The 21,393-nt window shown below is 51.2% G+C and overlaps 1 protein-coding gene across 1 annotated transcript in view; it reads right to left on the bottom strand.

Moving 5' to 3' along the window:
- Positions 1–4,513: 4,513 nt before the first annotated feature.
- LOC142295780 (GRB2-associated and regulator of MAPK protein 2-like) overlaps positions 4,514–21,393 on the bottom strand; it is an 83,882-nt gene continuing 67,002 nt past the window's right edge. Inside the window, exons 3-6 of the mRNA XM_075338869.1 lie at positions 16,591–16,721; positions 6,721–7,878; positions 5,974–6,146; positions 4,514–5,726 (exon numbers count right to left, since the gene is read on the bottom strand). Of these exons, the coding sequence (XP_075194984.1) occupies positions 4,730–5,726; positions 5,974–6,146; positions 6,721–7,878; positions 16,591–16,721 (2,459 nt within the window). The 3' untranslated portion in view covers positions 4,514–4,729. The remainder of the gene's footprint in view (positions 5,727–5,973; positions 6,147–6,720; positions 7,879–16,590; positions 16,722–21,393) is intronic.

Here is a 21,393-nt window from a genome sequence, read left to right as displayed (position 1 = left end):
CCCGCCCTGTTGTCCTTCGGGATTTTTTTGTTGTTTGCGGGTACACATGTTGTTCATGTTGAACGGTTTTTCAGTTCTCCGACGTTATTCGGAGTTAATTTGTTTAAACCAGTTATTGGCTTCCTCCTTCTTGCTTTGGCACTAAAACTGGAGAACCCGTGATACCACGGGGGGGTATAGCCAGAAGGGGAGGGGCCTTGCACTTTTTAGTGTAGTGCTTTGTGTGGCCTCCGGAGGGCAGTAGCTATACCCAATCGTCTGGGTCTCCCAATAAGAGCTAGAAGAAAAGGAATTTACGGTAAGTAACAAAATTCCCTTCTTCTCCAAAGGGGCTGGGAGATGGGTCTGGCTGTCAGCACCCTTAAGGTGCATGTCTCCGCGCTTAGGGCATTATATCATTATAGTCTCACAGCTAACCCCTGGGTAGTCAGGTTTATAAAATTCTCTCACAGAGCCACACCAGTCCCCACTTCCAGGCTGCCACCTTGGGATTTGAATTTGGTCTTGGATGCTTTAACGAGGAGTCCTTCTGAACCCTTAGATTAGGCCTCAGTAAAGGTCGTCACCATGAAGGTTGTCCTGTTAGTGGCCCTCACCTCGGCTAGGAGAGTTGGTGATCTCCAGGCACTGTCTCTAGATGACCCTTACATGCAAATTTTTGATGATGGGGTCATCTTTCGTCTAGACCCAGCCTACCTGTCGAAGGTCGTAAAACTCTTACAGGGGTCTCAGGAGATAGTACTTCCTTCCTTTTAGGACTCCCCAGTGTCTCTGGAGGAGCGTTGTCTTCACACATTAGATGTCAGGAGGGCACTTTTACACTATATCCGTATCACGCAGGACTGGAGGAATTCTAGGTTTCTTTGTATCATACCAGGGGGTTAGCAAGGGCTGTCAGGTAAGTAAGCGTACGATGGCTAGATGGATTAGGGAGGCTATTTCTCTAGCATACTCCTCTAGCGGAGTTCCTGTTCCTGTGGGTTTCAAGGCACATTCTACCAGGGCGATGGCAGCGGTCCCGATTGACCTGATCTGTAAGGCGGCAACATGGTCTTCTCCATCTACTTTACAGGTTTGATCTCTCTTCCAATTTGGAGTTGTCTTTTGGAAGGCGTGTGCTTGACGCTGTGGCCCCCTGATTCTTCTATCTCTCTAATCTCTCACAGTGATTCTGTCATGTTGATGGGTAAAAATCTGTATTACTTACTGGTAATGGTTTTATGCAGAGCCCATGACAGCACCACTAGATACCCTCCCAATTCTTATTTGTTTATCCTTTCCTACACTTGAAATGTATTTGGTGGTGTGTACTAATCATGTCTGGAGGTCCTCTCATGCTCGATAACCAACTGGAGCTGGGGAGAGGTATCGCCCCTATTATTTTCAAGTGGGTTTCCAGTTCAGGATGGGTGGAGCCTCTCTCTCATGGGTGGTGCTGTTATGGGCTCCGGAAAAAAACATTACCGGTAAGTAATACGGATTTTTTCGATGTTTGTGCTTATTTGCTTTCACTTACAGATTAGTGATGGGGAAGGGGGTCTCAGAGATGCCTGCTATTACTAATCTAGGACTTAGTGGCTGCAATAACTTTGGCCCTCCCCAGTCTGAGAATAGAATACCAGCCCCAGCTGTCGGGCTTGATCTTGGCTAGGTATCAAAATAGGAGGGGGAGGGAAATGGGCGGCACACCGGTTTTTAAAAAATATTTAATTTACATAAAAAAAAAAGCCGCATGCAGTTTCTCTAAGGCTAGAAACACACATATGTGTGTAAAATCGGTCCGAGTTGCATGATAAAAACTCGTCCGATTTTAGTTCACGTTAGATCAGTGTGCAATGCAACTGCACTGTGATCCTGAGATTTTTCTCATGATTGCAGTGCGTGTGCAATGCGTGTGTGATCCTTTTTTTTTTTTCTTTCTTAGCAGCTGTCATCTGCCATTCAGCTCTGCTACTTGGCCACTGACAGCAGACAGACAGAGCCATGTAGCAGAGCTGAATGGCTGCTGACAGCAGACACAGCCGGAGCGATGTAGCAGAGCTGAATAGTCGCTGACAGCAGACACAGCCAGAGCGATGTAGCAGAGCTGAATAGTCGATGACAGCAGACACAGCGATGTAGCAGAGCTGAATAGCCGCTGACAGCAGACACAGACAGAGCCATGTAGCAGAGCTGAATAGTCGATGACAGCAGACACAGCCAGAGCCGCGCGATCAGAATGAAGTCTGATGCACGTCACCCGACTTCATTGTCATCCCGTGGCTCTGTCTGTGTGGCATGGCCTGATTTTCGGTCACCGGTGAAGGTCTCACCGGTGACCGCAAATCGCGAGTGAGCTGCGATATCAGCGGTGCCGTCACTGAGGTTACCCGTGGCCACAGCAGAAGTCCTCCTGCTAAGATCTGTGGCCTCGGGTAACCTGAGTGATGTCATCGCTGATAGCGCGACTCACTTCAGTCGCTGCCGGGAGCTCACAGAGAGCGGTCGTGGTCTGTGACTGCTCTCTGTCAGCTTCCGATGTAGCAGAGCTGACAGCGTCGAGGGACCTCTGTGGATTACGTCGGACATGGAAGGGTAGTTGGGGACTTTATTAAAGTGGTGAAAGAGGGTGTTTTTTTTTTGTTATTTATTTCAAATAAAGGATTTTTTTGGTGTATGTCTTCATTTTCTTACCTTCCATGATTAACCTGTAAGATTATCCCGGGAAGACGCCTGCCATGATTAATCTAGGACTTAGTGGCAGCTATGGGCTGCTGCCATTAACTCTTTATTACCTTGATTGTCACCGCACCAGGGCAATTCGGGATGGCCGGGTACAGTCCAGGGACAGTCTCATCTAATGGATGCGGCTATTCCGAGTGGCTGCTGGCTGATATTGTTAGGGTGTGGGGCTCCCCATCCTGAGAATACCAGCCTTCAGCCGTGTGGCTTTACCCTGGCTGGTATCAAAATTGGGGGGGACCGCACGCCGTTTTTTTTAAATTATTTATTTCTTTATTTTACTGCATGATATAGACCCGCCCACCGGCAGCTGTGATTGGTTGCAGTGAGACATCTGTCACTCATCGTGGGGGCGTGTCTGACTGAAACCAATCATAGGCGCCGGTGGGTGGGGAAAGCAGGGAATACGAGATTGAATGAGCTGCCGGCTTTTTCAAAAGAGGAGAAGCCACCGGAGCAGTGTGAATGCCGTGCAGCGCCACATCGGGGATCGGTGAGTATCAGAGAGGGGGGGGGGAGAGGGATAGACCGACATGGACAGAGAGAGAGACCGACCGACAGAGAGAGAATAGCGACCGAGAGTGAGAGACCGACTGACAGAGACAGATTGACCGACATTATGAGACTTCACTCATTTCCAGTGTTTTGAGAGACATGCGATTAATGTATTTAGAAAAACGAATGTCACTAGGATGGTGAGTGCCGGTCCGTGTGACATGTGGTTCCCCCCCCCCACCCCCCACGCTCCCATAGAGTTGCATTGGAGAGACTCGCGTGAGAAACTCTCCAAAATGCAGCATGCTCCGATTTTTTTTTTTCCCTCAGTCCGATTTGGAGTGAGAAAAAAATCGCAGATGAGAGCTGAATCATTCACTAACATGTGTCCGATTCCAATGCGAGATTTTCTCACATTGCTCTACTGCGAGAAACTCGTAAAAGGGAAGCCGGCCTTGGTTTGATATACAGCTAAGATACGTGCAGGACTGGGGGCTGCAGCCTGTAGTTGTATGCTTTATCTGGGCTGGTATCTTAATATAGGTGGGGGAGGTGGCAACGACAATTTTTTACGGGTGCAGTCACACTGACGTATGACTTGCATGAGTGCAGTGAGAAAATCTGGCATCGCAGGATCGGATCAGTCACGTGACACTCGCAGCAGAGTCGGAGCCAAGGGTCATACGCCAGTGTGAACCCAGACTATGATATAGATGGGCATAGTGCCTGTGAGTGGAAGCAGCCAGCTGCCACTCAGTGTGGGGGTGCGGTTGACTGCAACCAATCACAGGTGCCGGTGGGTGGGGAAAGCAGTGCATATGCAATGAAGGTTAATTAGCTGCACGACCTACAAGCAGCGTACCACCATGATATAGAATGGGTGAGTACAGCATACACTCTAAGTCCCCTATCCCTTACCATAGATTGTGAAGACCCTGCTGTTGTGGACGCTGTGCCCCAGCTCCCCCAGCCATCACTGTCTGGCCCTTGTCAGCAGCTCAGATGCTCACATTTTCTCATTTTTTCTGCTTCTAATGTCCTGTCTACACTGGCGACCTGTCTGCGCCCACCATCCCGGATCTAGGCATGTGTTCTTGTCTGAAGGTACCACTGCTCGAGGATAGCGCTGCCCGGCAGATATTCCTCCAACGCCCTCATATCAGAGGGATGGATGGAGGTGATAAATTGCAGAGGTAGGTCGGCCGGGGCCCCATGGGAGCTCGGAGCTGCTGCGGGGATCAGCCGTGACCATACAGAAGTGTAACGACACAAATCCTTAATAACAACAAGAAGAACGTTGACTCTACAATGTGAGTTTTTGCATTTATTACTCGGCTTCCGTATTAAACTTTGCAGCGGCTCACGTCACCTTTGTTCTATTTTTGTGCAAATTGTGCTATGTGAAGTGTGGACAGAAACTATTCACAGAGTCCAAAAAAAATGAGTTTACAGATTGATAAAAAATAACCCTGAAGTCTCCGGCCCGGGCTCCTGTTACTGGACCTCATAGTCACTAGATCTTCGGCCTCCAGCCTTTTATGAATTGCATAATCTTCTTGACTTGGAGCTTTGTCAGCTTGAAGTCGTCCGAAAGGATCTCCTCCGTCAACTGGACGAAGATGCTGCCGTCTATACGTTCCCTTACAAAGAAAGTCACTACGTCTTCTGAAAGGCCGATAAACCTGAGGCACCTTGAGACTTCTTCTACAGATAGAGCCGATAGATCGGGTGGGGGGTGCCATGCACTGGGGTCTCCTGTCAGCCCCCTGGGCCCTCCTGGTGTGTGAGGAGAAGAGGCATCTATGGTACTTCTGGATGAGATTGGTGGCACCTCAATGACCCCTTGCGTCAGGTACACTCTTGTGATGCCACCTTCTGCCCCCCGCACTATGGTGGGTGATAATGGCGTTGTGCTTCTAATGACAATATTCTCAGTCTCAAACCCTTTGGCCTGCCGGGGCGGAGGCGCAGGACCCGTTCCTGTTCCTCCTCCACTCTTGAATATGGACTCTGGCATGAACCGCAATTCAGACCCAATGGAGGAGGAATCTGGAGATGTACCTTGACTATTACAGACATCAAAAGGGTCAAGAACATCAGAGACGGAAGAAGATGAAGATTTTAGATGCTCCAGTGGGTCTAACCAATCCCCGGAGGATGAAGGAGTGGACGCAAAGGCCGGGTTGGCAAATGGATTCAAGGCTCCAAATGGGGCAAAACGTTTTTGGGTATGCGGAGGCTTCAACCTGGGACAACTGTAATAAGTCTTAATGGTGGTGTCTGTGCTTAGCAGAGGAGTGGAGCGTCCGCTGGCCACGCTTGGCCCCGTGTCTGCGTAGGCCCAAGAATCTGACCAAGAAGTCTGGGTGGGTTGAGCGGTGGAGGCCATGCTGTTAGACAACTGTCGATTTGATGCATCTCCAGACTTGCAGTCTCCCCACGTACAAGGATAGCAATATAAGGAGTAGGAGTCCGGGGAGGGGGAGCAGCTGCCACTGCGGGTCCCTGATCTGTAAGGAAGAGAAGAAGGTCAGAGTTGATTCGGAGTGATAGGTGGCGTCATGTCCAGTGGGTGCTGACCCATAGGAATTTCATATCGTGTTATTACTGGCCTCATCAAATGGGTGAACTTGATATTTAAGTTGTGATTCAACAACATGCACAATGAGCATTTTAGACCGCTCATCCAGCAGGACATCACCGCAAGAAGGTCTACAGCTTTCTGATGGCTGCTACGAAATGACACCCATTACTTACATGTCATGGAGTCCCGATGAGTAGTAGGACAAGCCTGGGCTCGGAGTGTGGGTCTGCGGGAGCTGGGACTTCGGAAGACGTGGTGGGACTGGTGGGCTGGAAGATGAAGAGAAGTATCTGCCCCCACGCGGAGGAACAGGAGGAGCATTGAGGAGACGACATTCCTCCCGCACCTGCAAAACATGAGCGCTTCCATTATCCAGATTGTTAGTCATGTAGACATTGACTTTATAGAGACCTGTTATTCCATGTTTCCAGCACTCCCAGGTCACATCAACGTTTCCCCCATGAAACAACACCCTCCGAGCACCCGGTCAGACTGGAATACCCAGGCTCTACAAATAGTATCATGGGCCCTGCTGTCCAGGAGGATTTGCTGGTAATGGATGAGCTCATCTACTTTTCAGAACTCTACTTCCTAACAATATGGACCTAAGATTGTAAGACATTTAATCTCCAACCCAACTCCACAAGGGAATGTCCACCAAGAAATACCAAATTTTCATCATCTGCACCCTCCTCTGAGGTCTCAAGTCATTTCAACGAACTTTGTGAAGACGTTTACTTTCATTCTCTAGAAGTTTCCAGACATTAACCAACCCTTGGAGCTAAAAAGTATCCACCCATCTCAAACATTTGGGGACTCCTGTACCCAAGCACCTGCGAGACCTCTGGACTGGATTGTCCTCTAGGAATGGAAGTTATAAGGACCAGCAGCTACAAATCCAGGTGAAGGTATAGACTTACCGCTTCTGACTTGGGCGGCACCGGTGGTGGTGTATCAGTCTTTTCTTCTTCAATAGTTAAGGCCGGAGGAGAAGGAGGAGAACATGACTTCCCCTCTAAGGGAGAAGGAGAGGAGGCGAAGCAGATAAGGTCTTGCTGAGTCTTGTTGCCGCTTTCTAAGCTGACGGGCTTACTGCTGGGCTCTGAATAGTTTTCAACATTCTGATTCGTCCAAAGCTCTTCATACGGTATCTCTAATTGTTCCTGAGTCCTAAAATCATGGTCCACCCAATCTGGGGTCATGTACTCTCTGTCTAAGTCTGAGGTATCTGAAGAGGATCCCAAGACTTGACTTGGAAGCTCATGAGGGCTCGTATCCCCCGAGATGGTTCCACTGTAAACACACAAGGAGAGGCACTGTAGACCTTGGCTCAGCTCCTCCCGGGTGTAGTTGATGGAGCCAGATGAGAAGCCTTGCAAGCAAACACGAATTTTCCGTGGACTGGCACATTCCTCTGCAAAATCTGTCTTGGTCTCCCGGACGGCCTTGGAGTAATCATCCGGGTTGAACCTTTGCTCTTGGCAATAATGGGCACAGTCTCTCACCAGTTTGTCAAAATGAGGGTCTCCACAGAGAAGACCCTCGGGGAGAGAGAATCGAGGCATGTCCGTCAACAGCAGGAAGTGGAAGGGGTTCACCTCCTCCTTACGTAGTAGACAACATAGAACCACAGTCTTTGAAATGATACTGACCAGCTTGTACCGATGTCCTTCACGAATAACATGGAGGTCATAGTGGTTGCGAGGAGGACGGGTGGGGACCACAACATTGACGGGCAGGCGCACCTTCTCAATGATGCTTCGAATGGTGTGTTCCCCCTCATGCATCTGTAGCTCCAGGGGGCTGCGGGTACTAAAGTTGCCCTTACACTGGAAAGGGAGGCTGAGGCTCTCGTTGGTGCGGTGGTTCATGCAGATGAGGCAGGGCATCTTACCCTTCACCTGTTTGCCCAAGGTGCCAGTTTTACCCAACTTTCTCAGGATGGTGTTAAATCGCGATTTCTCTTTGACTGTCTTCGCGCAGAGGATCTCTGCCTGTCCCATAAGGGTCAGTTCATCTCCCGTATGAAGGTTGAAGTTATAAACCTCGCTGTCCTCACTGAACTCCCCCGAGACCACCTAGAATGAAGAAAAGACAAGAAATATCAAACAGCTGTCATTAGTATAAAATAACATAAGATCCTATCTGCAGCCACCACTAGGGGGAGCTCCCTGTATACAGAGATACATGATAAGATCCTGTCTACAGTCACCACTAGGGGAAGATCCCTGTATACAGAGATACATGATAAGATCCTGTTTGCAGCCACCACTAGGGGGAGCGCCCTGTATACAGAGATACATGATAAGATCCTGTCTGCAGCCACCACTAGGGGGAGCTCCCTGTATACAGAAATACATGATAAGATTCTGTCTGCAGTCACCACTAGGGGAAGCTCCCTGTATACAGATATACATGATAAGATCCTGACTGCTGCCACCACTAGGGGGAACTCCCTGTATAGAGAGATACATGATAAGATCCTGTCTGCAGCCACCACTAGGGGGAGCTCCCTGTATACAGAGATACATGATAAGATCCTGTCTCCAGCAACCACTAGGGGGAGCTCCCTGTATACAGAGATACATGATAAGATCCTGTCTGCAGCCACCACTAGGGGGAGCTCCCTGTATACAGAGATACATGATAAGATTCTGTCTGCAGTCACCACTAGGGGGAGCTCCCTGTATACAGAGATACATGATAAGATCCTGTCTGCTGCCACCACTAGGGGGAGCTCCCTGTATACAGAGATACATGATAAGATCCTGTCTGCAGCCACCACTAGGAGGAGCTCCCTGTATACAGAGATACATGATAAGATCCTGTCTGCAGCCACCACTAGGGGGAGCTCCCTGTATACAGAGATACATGATAAGATCCTGTCTGCAGTCACCACTAGGGGGAGCTCCCTGTATACAGAGATACATGATAAGATCCTGTCTGCAGCCTCCACTAGGAGGAGCTCCCTGTATACAGAGATACATGATAAGATCCTGTCTGCAGCCACCACTAGGGGGAGCTCCCTGTATATAGAGATACATGATAAGATCCTGTCTGCAGCCACCACTAGGGGGAGCTCCCTGTATATAGAGATACATGATAAGATCCTGTCTGCAGCCACCATTAGGGGGAGCTCCCTGTATACAGAGATACATGATAAGATCCTGTCTGCAGTCACCACTAGGGGGAGCTCCCTGTATACAGAGATACATTATAAGATCCTGTCTGCAGCCACCACTAGGGGGAGCTCCCTGTATACAGAGATACATGATAAGATCCTGTCTGCAGCCACCACTAGGGGGAGCTCCCTGTATACAGAGATACATGATAAGATCCTGTCTGCAGTCACCACTAGGGGGAGCTCCCTGTATACAGAGATACATGATAAGATCCTGTCTGCAGACACCACTAGGGGGAGCTCCCTGTATACAGAGATACATGATAAGATCCTGTCTGCAGACACCACTAGGAGGAGATCCCTGTATACAGAGATACATGATAAGATCCTGCCTGCAGCCACCACTAGGGGGAGCTCCCTGTATACAGAGATATATGATAAGATTCTGTCTGCAGTCACCACTAAGGGGAGCTCCCTGTATACAGAGATACATGATAAGATCCTGTCTGCAGCAACCACTAGGGGGAGCTCCCTGTATACAGAGATACGTGATAAGATCCTGTCTGCAGCCACCACTAGGGGGAGCTCCCTGTATACAGAGATACATGATAAGAGCCTGTCTGCAGCCACCACTAGGGGGAGCTCCCTGTATACAGAGATACATGATAAGATCCTGTCTGCAGACACCACTAGGGGGAGCTCCTTGTATACAGAGATACATGATAAGATCCTGTCTGCAGTCACCACTAGAGGGAGCACCCTGTATACAGAGATACATGATAAGATTCTGTCTGCAGTCACGACTAGAGGGAGCTCCCTGTATACAGAGATACATGATAAGATTCTGTCTGCAGTCACCACTAGAGGGAGCTCCCTGTATACAGAGATACATGATAAGATTCTGTCTGCAGTCACGACTAGAGGGAGCTCCCTGTATACAGAGATACATGATAAGATTCTGTCTGCAGCCACCACTAGGGGGAGCTCCCTGTATACAGAGATACATGATAAGATTCTGTCTGCAGTCACCGCTAGAGGGAGCTCCCTGTATACAGAGATACATGATAAGATCCTGTCTGCAGCCACCACTGGGGGGAGCTCGTTGTATACAGAGATACATGATAAGATCCTGTCTGCAGTCACCACTAGGGGGAGCTCCCTGTATACAGAGATACATGATAAGATTCTGTCTGCAGTCACCGCTAGAGGGAGGTCCCTGTATACAGAGATACATGATAAGATCCTGTCTGCAGACACCACTAGAGGGAGCTCCCTGTATACAGAGATACATGATAAGGTCCTGTCTGCAGTCACCACTAGGGGGAGCTCCCTGTATACAGAGATACATGATAAGATTCTGTCTGCAGTCACCACTAGGGGGAGCTCCCTGTATACAGAGATACATGATAAGATCCTGTCTGCAGACACCACTAGGGGGAGCTCCCTGTATACAGAGATACATGATAAGGTCCTGTCTGCAGTCACCACTAGAGGGAGCCCCCTGTATACAGAGATACATGATAAGATCCTGTCTGCAGTCACCACTAGGGGGAGCTCCCTGTATACAGAGATACATGATGACATCCTGTCTGCAGTCACCACTAGGGGGAGCTCCCTGTATACAGAGATACATGATAAGATCCTGTCTGCAGTCACCACTAGGGGGAGCTCCCTGTATACAGAGATACATGATAAGATCCTGTCTGCAGCCACCACTAGGGGGAGCTCCCTGTATACAGAGATACATGATAAGCTCCTGTCTGCAGTCACCACTAGGGGGAGCTCCCTGTATACAGAGACACATTATAAGATCCTGTCTGCAGTCACCACTAGGGGGAGCTCCCTGTATACAGAGATACATGATAAGATCCTGTCTGCAGTCACCACTAGGGGGAGCTCCCTCTATACAGAGACACATTATAAGATCCTGTCTGCAGTCACCACTAGAGGGAGCTCCCTGTATAGAGAGATACATGATAAGATCCTGTCTGCAGCCACCACTAGGGGGAGCTCCCTGTATAGAGAGATACATGATAAGATCCTGTCTGCAGCCACCACTAGAGGGAGCTCCCTGTATAGAGAGATACATGATAAGATCCTGTCTGCAGCCACCACTAGGGGGAGCTCCCTGTATAGAGAGATACATGATAAGATTCTGTCTGCAGTCACCACTAGGGGGAGCTCCCTGTATACAGAGATACATGATAAGATCCTGTCTGCAGTCACCACTAGGAGGAGCTCCCTGTATACAGAGATACATGATAAGATCCTGTCTGCAGCCACCACTAGGGGGAGCTCCCTGTATACAGAGATACATGATAAGATCCTGTCTGCAGCCACCACTAGGGGGAGCTCCCTGTATACAGAGATACATGATAAGATCCTGTCTGCAGCCACCACTAGGAGGAGCTCCCTGTATACAGAGATACATGATAAGATCCTGTCTGCAGCCACCACTAGGGGGAGCTCCCTGTATACAGAGATACATGATAAGATCCTGTCTGCAGCCACCACTAGGGGGAGCTCCCTGTATACAGAGATACATGATAAGATCCTGTCTGCAGTCACCACTAGGGGGAGCTCCCTGTATACAGAGATACATGATAAGATCCGGTCTACAGCCACCACTAGGAGGAGCTCCCTGTATACAGAGATACATGATAAGATTCTGTCTGCAGCCACCACTAGGGGGAGTTCCCTGTATACAGAGATACATGATAAGACCCTGTCTGCAGCCACCACTAGGGGGAGCTCCCTGTATACAGAGATACATGATAAGATCCTGTCTGCAGCCACCACTAGGGGGAGCTCCCTGTATACAGAGATACATGATAAGATCCTGTCTGCAGCCACCACTAGGGGGAGCTCCCTGTATACAGAGATACATGATAAGATCCTGTCTGCAGTCACCACTAGGGGGAGCTCCCTGTATACAGAGATACATGATAAGATCCGGTCTGCAGCCACCACTAGGAGGAGCTCCCTGTATACAGAGATACATGATAAGATTCTGTCTGCAGCCACCACTAGGGGGAGCTCCCTGTATACAGAGATACATGATAAGATCCTGCCTGCAGCCACCACTAGGGGGAGCTCCCTGTATACAGAGATACATGATAAGATCCTGTCTGCAGTCACCACTAGGGGGAGCTCCCTGTATACAGAGATACATGATAAGATTCTGTCTGCAGCCACCACTAGGGGGAGCTCCCTGTATACAGAGATACATGATAAGATCCTGTCTGCAGTCACCACTAGGGGGAGCTCCCTGTATACAGAGATACATGATAAGATCCTGTCTGCAGCCACCACTAGGGGGAGCTCCCTGTATACAGAGATACATGATAATATCCTGTCTGCAGCCACCACTAGGGGGAGCTCCCTGTATACAGAGATACATGATAAGATTCTGTCTGCAGCCACCACTAGGGGGAGCTCCCTGTATACAGAGATACATGATAAGATTCTGTCTGCAGTCACCACTAGAGGGAGCTCCCTGGAAACAGAGATACATGATAAGATCCTGTCTGCAGTCACCACTAGGGGGAGCTCCCTGTATACAGAGATACATGATAAGATTCTGTCTGCAGCCACCACTAGGGGGAGCTCCCTGTATACAGAGATCCATGATAAGATCCTGTCTGCAGTCACCACTAGGGGGAGCTCCCTGTATACAGAGATACATGATAAGATTCTGTCTGCAGCCACCACTAGGGGGAGCTCCCTGTATACAGAGATACATGATAAGATTCTGTCTGCAGCCACTACTAGGGGGAGCTCCCTGTATACAGAGATACATGATAAGATTCTGTCTGCAGTCACCACTAGAGGGAGCTCCCTGGAAACAGAGATACATGATAAGATCCTGTCTGCAGTCACCACTAGGGGGAGCTCCCTGTATACAGAGATACATGATAAGATTCTGTCTGCAGCCACCACTAGGGGGAGCTCCCTGTATACAGAGATCCATGATAAGATCCTGTCTGCAGTCACCACTAGGGGGAGCTCCCTGTATACAGAGATACATGATAAGATTCTGTCTGCAGCCACCACTAGGGGGAGCTCCCTGTATACAGAGATACATGATAAGATTCTGTCTGCAGCCACCACTAGAGGGAGCTCCCTGTATACAGATACATGATAAGATCCTGTCTGCAGTCACCACTAGGGGGATCTCCCTATATACAGAGATCCATGATAAGATCCTGTCTGCAGCCACCACTAGGGGGAGCTCCCTGTATACAGAGATACATGATAAGATTCTGTCTGCAGCCACCACTAGGGGGAGCTCCCTGTATACAGAGATACATGATAAGATCCTGACTGCTGCCACCACTAGGGGGAACTCCCTGTATACAGAGATACATGATAAGATTCTGTCTGCAGTCACCACTAGGGGGAGCTCCCTGTATACAGAGATACATGATAAGATCCTGACTGCTGCCACCACTAGGGGGAACTCCCTGTATACAGAGATACATGATAAGATCCTGTCTGCAGTCACCACTAGGGGGAGCTCCCTGTATACAGAGATACATGATAAGATCCTGACTGCTGCCACCACTAGGGGGAACTCCCTGTATACAGAGATACATGATAAGATCCTGTCTGCAGTCACCACTAGGGGGAGCTCCCTGTATACAGAGATACATGATAAGATCCTGTCTGCAGTCACCACTAGAGGGAGCTCCCTGTATACAGAGATACATGATAAGATCCTGTCTGCAGTCACCACTAGGGGGAGCTCCCTGTATACAGAGATACATGATAAGGTCCTGTCTGCAGTCACCACTAGGGGGGCTCCCTGTATACAGAGATACATGATAAGGTCCTGTCTGCAGTCACCACTAGGGGGAGCTCCCTGTATACAGAGATACATGATAAGATTCTGTCTGCAGCCACCACTAGGGGGAGCTCCCTGTATACAGAGATCCATGATAAGATCCTGTCTGCAGTCACCACTAGGGGGAGCTCCCTGTATACAGAGATACATGATAAGATTCTGTCTGCAGCCACCACTAGGGGGAGCTCCCTGTATACAGAGATACATGATAAGATTCTGTCTGCAGCCACCACTAGAGGGAGCTCCCTGTATACAGATACATGATAAGATCCTGTCTGCAGTCACCACTAGGGGGATCTCCCTGTATACAGAGATCCATGATAAGATCCTGTCTGCAGCCACCACTAGGGGGAGCTCCCTGTATACAGAGATACATGATAAGATTCTGTCTGCAGCCACCACTAGGGGGAGCTCCCTGTATACAGAGATACATGATAAGATCCTGACTGCTGCCACCACTAGGGGGAACTCCCTGTATACAGAGATACATGATAAGATTCTGTCTGCAGTCACCACTAGGGGGAGCTCCCTGTATACAGAGATACATGATAAGATCCTGACTGCTGCCACCACTAGGGGGAACTCCCTGTATACAGAGATACATGATAAGATCCTGTCTGCAGTCACCACTAGGGGGAGCTCCCTGTATACAGAGATACATGATAAGATCCTGACTGCTGCCACCACTAGGGGGAACTCCCTGTATACAGAGATACATGATAAGATCCTGTCTGCAGTCACCACTAGGGGGAGCTCCCTGTATACAGAGATACATGATAAGATCCTGTCTGCAGTCACCACTAGAGGGAGCTCCCTGTATACAGAGATACATGATAAGATCCTGTCTGCAGTCACCACTAGGGGGAGCTCCCTGTATACAGAGATACATGATAAGATCCTGTCTGCAGTCACCACTAGAGGGAGCTCCCTGTATACAGAGATACATGATAAGATCCTGTCTGCAGTCACCACTAGGGGGAGCTCCCTGTATACAGAGATACATGATAAGATCCTGTCTGCAGTCACCACTAGAGGGAGCTCCCTGTATACAGAGATACATGATAAGACCCTGTCTGCAGTCACCACTAGGGGGATCTCCCTGTATACAGAGATACATGATAAGATCCTGTCTGCAGCCACCACTAGGGGGAACTCCCTGTATACAGAGATACATGATAAGATCCTGTCTGCAGTCACCACTAGGGGGAGCTCCCTGTATACAGAGATACATAATAAGGTCCTGTCTGCAGTCACCACTAGGGGGAGCTCCCTGTATACAGAGATACATGATAAGGTCCTGTCTGCAGTCACCACTAGGGGGGCTCCCTGTATACAGAGATACATGATAAGGTCCTGTCTGCAGTCACCACTAGGGGGAGCTCCCTGTATACAGAGATACATGATAAGATTCTGTCTGCAGCCACCACTAGGGGGAGCTCCCTGTATACAGAGATCCATGATAAGATCCTGTCTGCAGTCACCACTAGGGGGAGCTCCCTGTATACAGAGATACATGATAAGATTCTGTCTGCAGCCACCACTAGGGGGAGCTCCCTGTATACAGAGATACATGATAAGATTCTGTCTGCAGCCACCACTAGAGGGAGCTCCCTGTATACAGATACATGATAAGATCCTGTCTGCAGTCACCACTAGGGGGATCTCCCTGTATACAGAGATCCATGATAAGATCCTGTCTGCAGCCACCACTAGGGGGAGCTCCCTGTATACAGAGATACATGATAAGATTCTGTCTGCAGCCACCACTAGGGGGAGCTCCCTGTATACAGAGATACATGATAAGATCCTGACTGCTGCCACCACTAGGGGGAACTCCCTGTATACAGAGATACATGATAAGATTCTGTCTGCAGTCACCACTAGGGGGAGCTCCCTGTATACAGAGATACATGATAAGATCCTGACTGCTGCCACCACTAGGGGGAACTCCCTGTATACAGAGATACATGATAAGATCCTGTCTGCAGTCACCACTAGGGGGAGCTCCCTGTATACAGAGATACATGATAAGATCCTGACTGCTGCCACCACTAGGGGGAACTCCCTGTATACAGAGATACATGATAAGATCCTGTCTGCAGTCACCACTAGGGGGAGCTCCCTGTATACAGAGATACATGATAAGATCCTGTCTGCAGTCACCACTAGAGGGAGCTCCCTGTATACAGAGATACATGATAAGATCCTGTCTGCAGTCACCACTAGGGGGAGCTCCCTGTATACAGAGATACATGATAAGATCCTGTCTGCAGTCACCACTAGAGGGAGCTCCCTGTATACAGAGATACATGATAAGACCCTGTCTGCAGTCACCACTAGGGGGATCTCCCTGTATACAGAGATACATGATAAGATCCTGTCTGCAGCCACCACTAGGGGGAACTCCCTGTATACAGAGATACATGATAAGATCCTGTCTGCAGTCACCACTAGGGGGAGCTCCCTGTATACAGAGATACATGATAAGGTCCTGTCTGCAGTCACCACTAGGTGGAGCTCCCTGTATACAGAGATACATGATAAGATCCTGTCTGCAGCCACCACTAGGGGGAGCTCCCTGCATACAGAGATACATGATAAGATCCTGTCTGCAGCCACCACTAGGGGGAGCTCCCTGTATACAGAGATACATGATAAGGTCCTGTCTGCAGTCACCACTAGGGGGAGCTCCCTGTATACAGAGATACATGATAAGGTCCTGTCTGCAGTCACCACTAGGGGGGCTCCCTGTATACAGAGATACATGACAAATACGGTTTCCTAGACCTCATGTAACCGTCCCCCATTACAAACCCCATTTCTGACCTTGACGCTGAATGTGATGGATTCCATAACGAAGACCCGGTCCGGGAAGACGCTCGCCACCTCCTCAACGCTGCTGAAATACTGCACCGGCTCCCGCACGTCCCGGTCCTGATCCAGAAGCTTAAACTTCCCTGGAGAGAAGAGGAAAATAATGTCACTGACCATTGGGTCACACGGAGCCCGGTATACATCACCACTGAGCCCGGACCACCGCCAGTGATGAGAAGAAATGCAACTATTGCTCGTCCTTTACAAGATCACTGCCAGCTGTCAGCAGAGACATGCAAACTGTCCAAAGAAAAGCAGCCCTGCCCTCACAGCTGAGGGTTTGCTACAATGCATCAGGTAAGGAGTCGTAATGCCCATCCCCCACCACAGCGAGATTTTTCATACAGCAGAAACTATTGCGCACATGTTAGTAGTTGCACATGACTTTACTTCTTCAGGTCACTTTTAGGTCTACAGAAGGGGCGAAAAAGATGATATACAAAGAAAAAAATAGCATTTTTTATTTTGCACAATGAATCAGTGTCCATGTGAAGAATTTAGCAAATGCAATAGAGGACGGGATAATGCAGGGAATTCCCACACTGCAGCTGGAATTGCCAGTTCAGCACTGAACAGGGTAAGGATCTGTCTCGTCATACAGGGTCACGACGTGTAAGAGCGTTTGGACTGAAAGCCGACTCTGCAGTGACCAAACCTCTCATTAGCAAAAAGCATCACAAGGCTAGATCTTTGGTGAGGAGCATGTTGTGTGGACAGAGGAGAAGCCTCCACAGCTCATTTTAGTGATGAAAGCAAGTGTAATTTATTTGGGTCTGACCGGAAACATTATGTTCATCGACAAACTGGGGAAAGATTGAACCTAAAGTGTGTTAAGAAGTCGTGGAAAGGCGGTGGAGGAAGGGGCACGGTTTAGGGAATGTTTTCTGCAGGAGTTGGACGTCACATACAGCTACATGGCAGAGTGATACAAGTGTGGACCAGAACCTTCTCCACAACATGCGGCTCCTTACTTGTGTCTATTACTCAATCAGCAGCAATTATCATTCAGGACAAAGCCCCCTGTCACACAGCAAAATGGGGAAAGCAGCTCCTGGAAACAATGAAATGGCCACAGCCCAGAGTCCTGACCTTAACCCAATAGAAAACCTCTGGAAAATCCTTGGTGACAAAGTTATGGCCAAGAAACCCACAACAGTCACAGAACTGTGTTAGATACTGGAAGAAGAGTGGGCCAAAATCCCCCCAGAGCAGTGTGAGAGACCAGTGATGTCCTGTGGCCGCAGATGTGCTGACGTCATTCCCAGCAACGGCCGGTGCACGTCCTACTGATTGTGACTGTTGTTACCCGCAGAACATTTTCTAGTGGCATGGTGCACCCCTTACCCTGCTCTAGTGGCATGGTGCACCCCTTACCCTGCTCTAGTGGCATGGTGCACCTCCTACCCTGCTCTGATGGCATGGTGCCCCCCTTACCCTGCTCTGGTGGCATGGTGCGCCCCTTACCCTGCTCTAGTGGCATGGTGCACCCCCTACCCTGCTCTGGTGGCATGGTGCCCCCCTTACCCTGCTCTGGTGGCATGGTGCCCCCCTTACCCTGCTCTGGTGGCATGGTGCCCCCCTTACCCTGCTCTGGTGGCATGGTGCGCCCCCTACCCTGCTCTGGTGGCATGGTGCGCCCCTTACCCTGCTCTAGTGGCACGGTGCCCCCCTTACCCTGCTCTAGTGGCATGGTGCCCCCCTTACCCTGTTCTAGTGGTAGGTGCACCCCTTACCCTGCTCTAGTGGCATGGTGCGCCCCTTACCCTGCTCTAGTGGCACGGTGCGCCCCTTACCCTGCTCTAGTGGCATGGTGCACCCCCTACCCTGCTCTAGTGGCATGGTGCGCCCCTTACCCTGCTCTAGTGGCATGGTGCGACCCTTACCCTGTTCTAGTGGCATGGTGCACCCCTTACCCTGCTCTAGTGGCATGGTGCACCCCTTACCCTGCTCTAGTGGCATGGTGCCCCCTTACCCTGCTCTAGTGGCATTGTGCGCCCCTTACCCTGCTCTAGTGGCACGGTGCACCCCTTACCCTGCTCTAGTGGCATGGTGCACCCCTTACCCCGCTCTAGTGACATGGTGCACCCCTTACCCTGCTCTAGTGGCATGGTGCACCCCTTACCCTACTCTAGTGGCACGGTGCACCCCTTACCCTGCTTTAGTGGCACGGTGCGCCCCTTACCCTGCTCTAGTGGCATGGTGCGCCTCTTACCCTGCTCTAGTGGCATGGTGCGCCCCTTACCCTGCTCTAGTGGCATGGTGCGCCCCTTACCCTGCTCTAGTGGCATGGTGCGCCTCTTACCCTGCTCTAGTGGCATGGTGCGCCCCTTACCCTGCTCTAGTGGCATGGTGCACGCCTTACCCTGCTCTAGTGGCACGGTGCTCCCCTTACCCTGCTCTAGTGGCACGGTGCACCCCTTACCCTGCTCTAGTGGCACGGTGCCCCCCTTACCCTGCTCTAGTGGCATGGTGCCCCCCTTACCCTGCTCTAGTGGCATGGTGCGCCCCTTACCCTGCTCTAGTGGCATGGTGCCCCCCTTACCCTGCTCTAGTGGCATGGTGCACCCCTTACCCTGCTCTAGTGGCATGGTGCGCCCCTTACCCTGCTCTAGTGGCATGGTGCACCCCTTACCCTGCTCTAGTGGCACGGTGCACCTCTTACCCTGTTCTAGTGGCACGGTGCCCTCCTTACCCTGCTCTAGTGGCATGGTGCCCCCCTTACCCTGCTCCTTACACAACACCGGAGCGTGGTCATCAGTGGAGATTACATTATTTCTGAAATAGGATGTGATCGGACATTGCGTGTTAATTGGAAGCTGCAAAACTTCTCTATTCTCCTGTCACAAAACCTGGAGGAGCTGCAATCCCGGATATGACCACCTGAGGGCGCAGCGGTCCCAGAGCTCAGGTCGGAGCTGTCCTTCAGCACCAGTCACTGATATAGAGGGCTGAGTTTGGGGGAGAGGGGCGAATGTCTCTGGGGTGGAGGGGGGGCGATTGTCTCTGGGGTGGAAGGGGGGCGACCGTCTCTGGGGTGGAGGGGGGGCGATTGTCTCTGGGGTGGAGGGGGGGGCGACCGTCTCTGGGGTGGAGGGGGGGGCGACCGTCTCTGGGGTGGAGGGGGGGGCGACCGTCTCTGGGGTGGAGGGGGGGGCGACCGTCTCTGGGGTGGAGGGGGGGGCGACCGTCTCTGGGGTGGAGGGGGCGACCGTCTCTGGGGCGGAGGGGGGCGACCGTCTCTGGGGCGGAGGGGGGCGACCGTCTCTGGGGCGGAGGGGGGCGACCGTCTCTGGGGCGGAGGGGGGCGACCGTCTCTGGGGCGGAGGGGGGCGACCGTCTCTGGGGCGGAGGGGGGCGTCCGTCTCTGGGGCGGAGGGGGGCGACGGTCTCTGGGGTGGAGGGGTCTGACACATCCATCTTCCGAGAAGCCATTCAGCGCAGGACAAGGGGCCTCATTGTCGTTGCCCCTTTCTCGGACGCCCCTCTCCCCCCGCTGTCGCTGCGATGCTCTTGGAGCAGGTATTGAGCAAATCCCCCATTATATAATGGCTACAAAGCCCCCCTTCCCTCCACCACTGGAGACCACCACAGTCAGCACCGCTCATCCTGATCCTCCTGGTTCACCAGTGCAATGTGAGAATCAATAAAGACTGGCAGCCAGTAATTCCACAATCTCCTTCCAAGTGACGCACCACAAGTCCCAGCAGGAGACCGCGATCTCTCCAGAGGCGGGGGGTGATTACAGACCCCGGGAGTGTCTGGCAATATGTCCGGATGAGCCGGCAGCCTCCGGTCACTGCCGCCCTATAGTGCACAGATCTCACAGCCCCATTATCCCCCTTTCAGAATCTCTCCGTGAAGCAGGAGGCTCAGGATGAGCAGCGCTGGATGGGACGGACACAGGCTTCTCTCGGTCAGTCGCCCCTGTGTCCCCATATAACCATTATATCCCAGTATATAATCTGCACTGGGCACAGCGCTGCCCCCCTCAGCCCCAGGGAAGATAATTCCTCACCCTCAGGGGTCTCCGTGTGGTGGGGGCCGCGTCCCCTCATTCATGGGGGATAATTAGTCTCCGGTGACTTCTTCCTGAACTCAGGACCATAGAAATCAGCGCTGGCAAATAAAGGGCAGAAACCAATCTATGGCCCCTGTCTCCGCTCTGGCACACTCCAATCTATGGCCCCTGTCCCCGCTCTGGCACACACCAATCTATGGCCCCTGTCCCCGCTCTGGCATACCCCAATCTATGGCCCCTGTCCCCGCTCTGGCACACACCAATCTATGGCCCCTGTCCCCGCTCTAGGCACACACCAATCTATGGCCCCTGTCTCCGCTCTGGCACACACCAATCTATGGCCCCTGTCTCCGCTCTGGCACACACCAATCTATGGCCCCTGTCTCCGCTCTGGCACACACCAATCTATGACCCCTGTCCCCGCTCTGGCACACACCAATCTATGGCCCCTGTCCCCGCTCTGGCACACACCAATCTATGGCCCCTGTCCCCGCTCTGGCACACACCAATCTATGGCCCCTGTCCCCGCTCTGGCACACACCAATCTATGGCCCCTGTCTCCGCTCTGGCACACACCAATCTATGGCCCCTGTCTCCGCTCTGGCACACACCAATCTATGGCCCCTGTCCCCGCTCTGGCACACACCAATCTATGGCCCCTGTCCCCGCTCTGGCACACACCAATCTATGGCCCCTGTCTCCGCTCTGGCACACACCAATCTATGGCCCCTGTCTCC

Source organism: Anomaloglossus baeobatrachus, chromosome 3 (assembly GCF_048569485.1).
Source record: "Anomaloglossus baeobatrachus isolate aAnoBae1 chromosome 3, aAnoBae1.hap1, whole genome shotgun sequence".
Classification (NCBI taxonomy): Eukaryota; Metazoa; Chordata; class Amphibia; order Anura; family Aromobatidae; genus Anomaloglossus; species Anomaloglossus baeobatrachus.
This window is presented reverse-complemented; position numbering and strand designations above follow the sequence as displayed.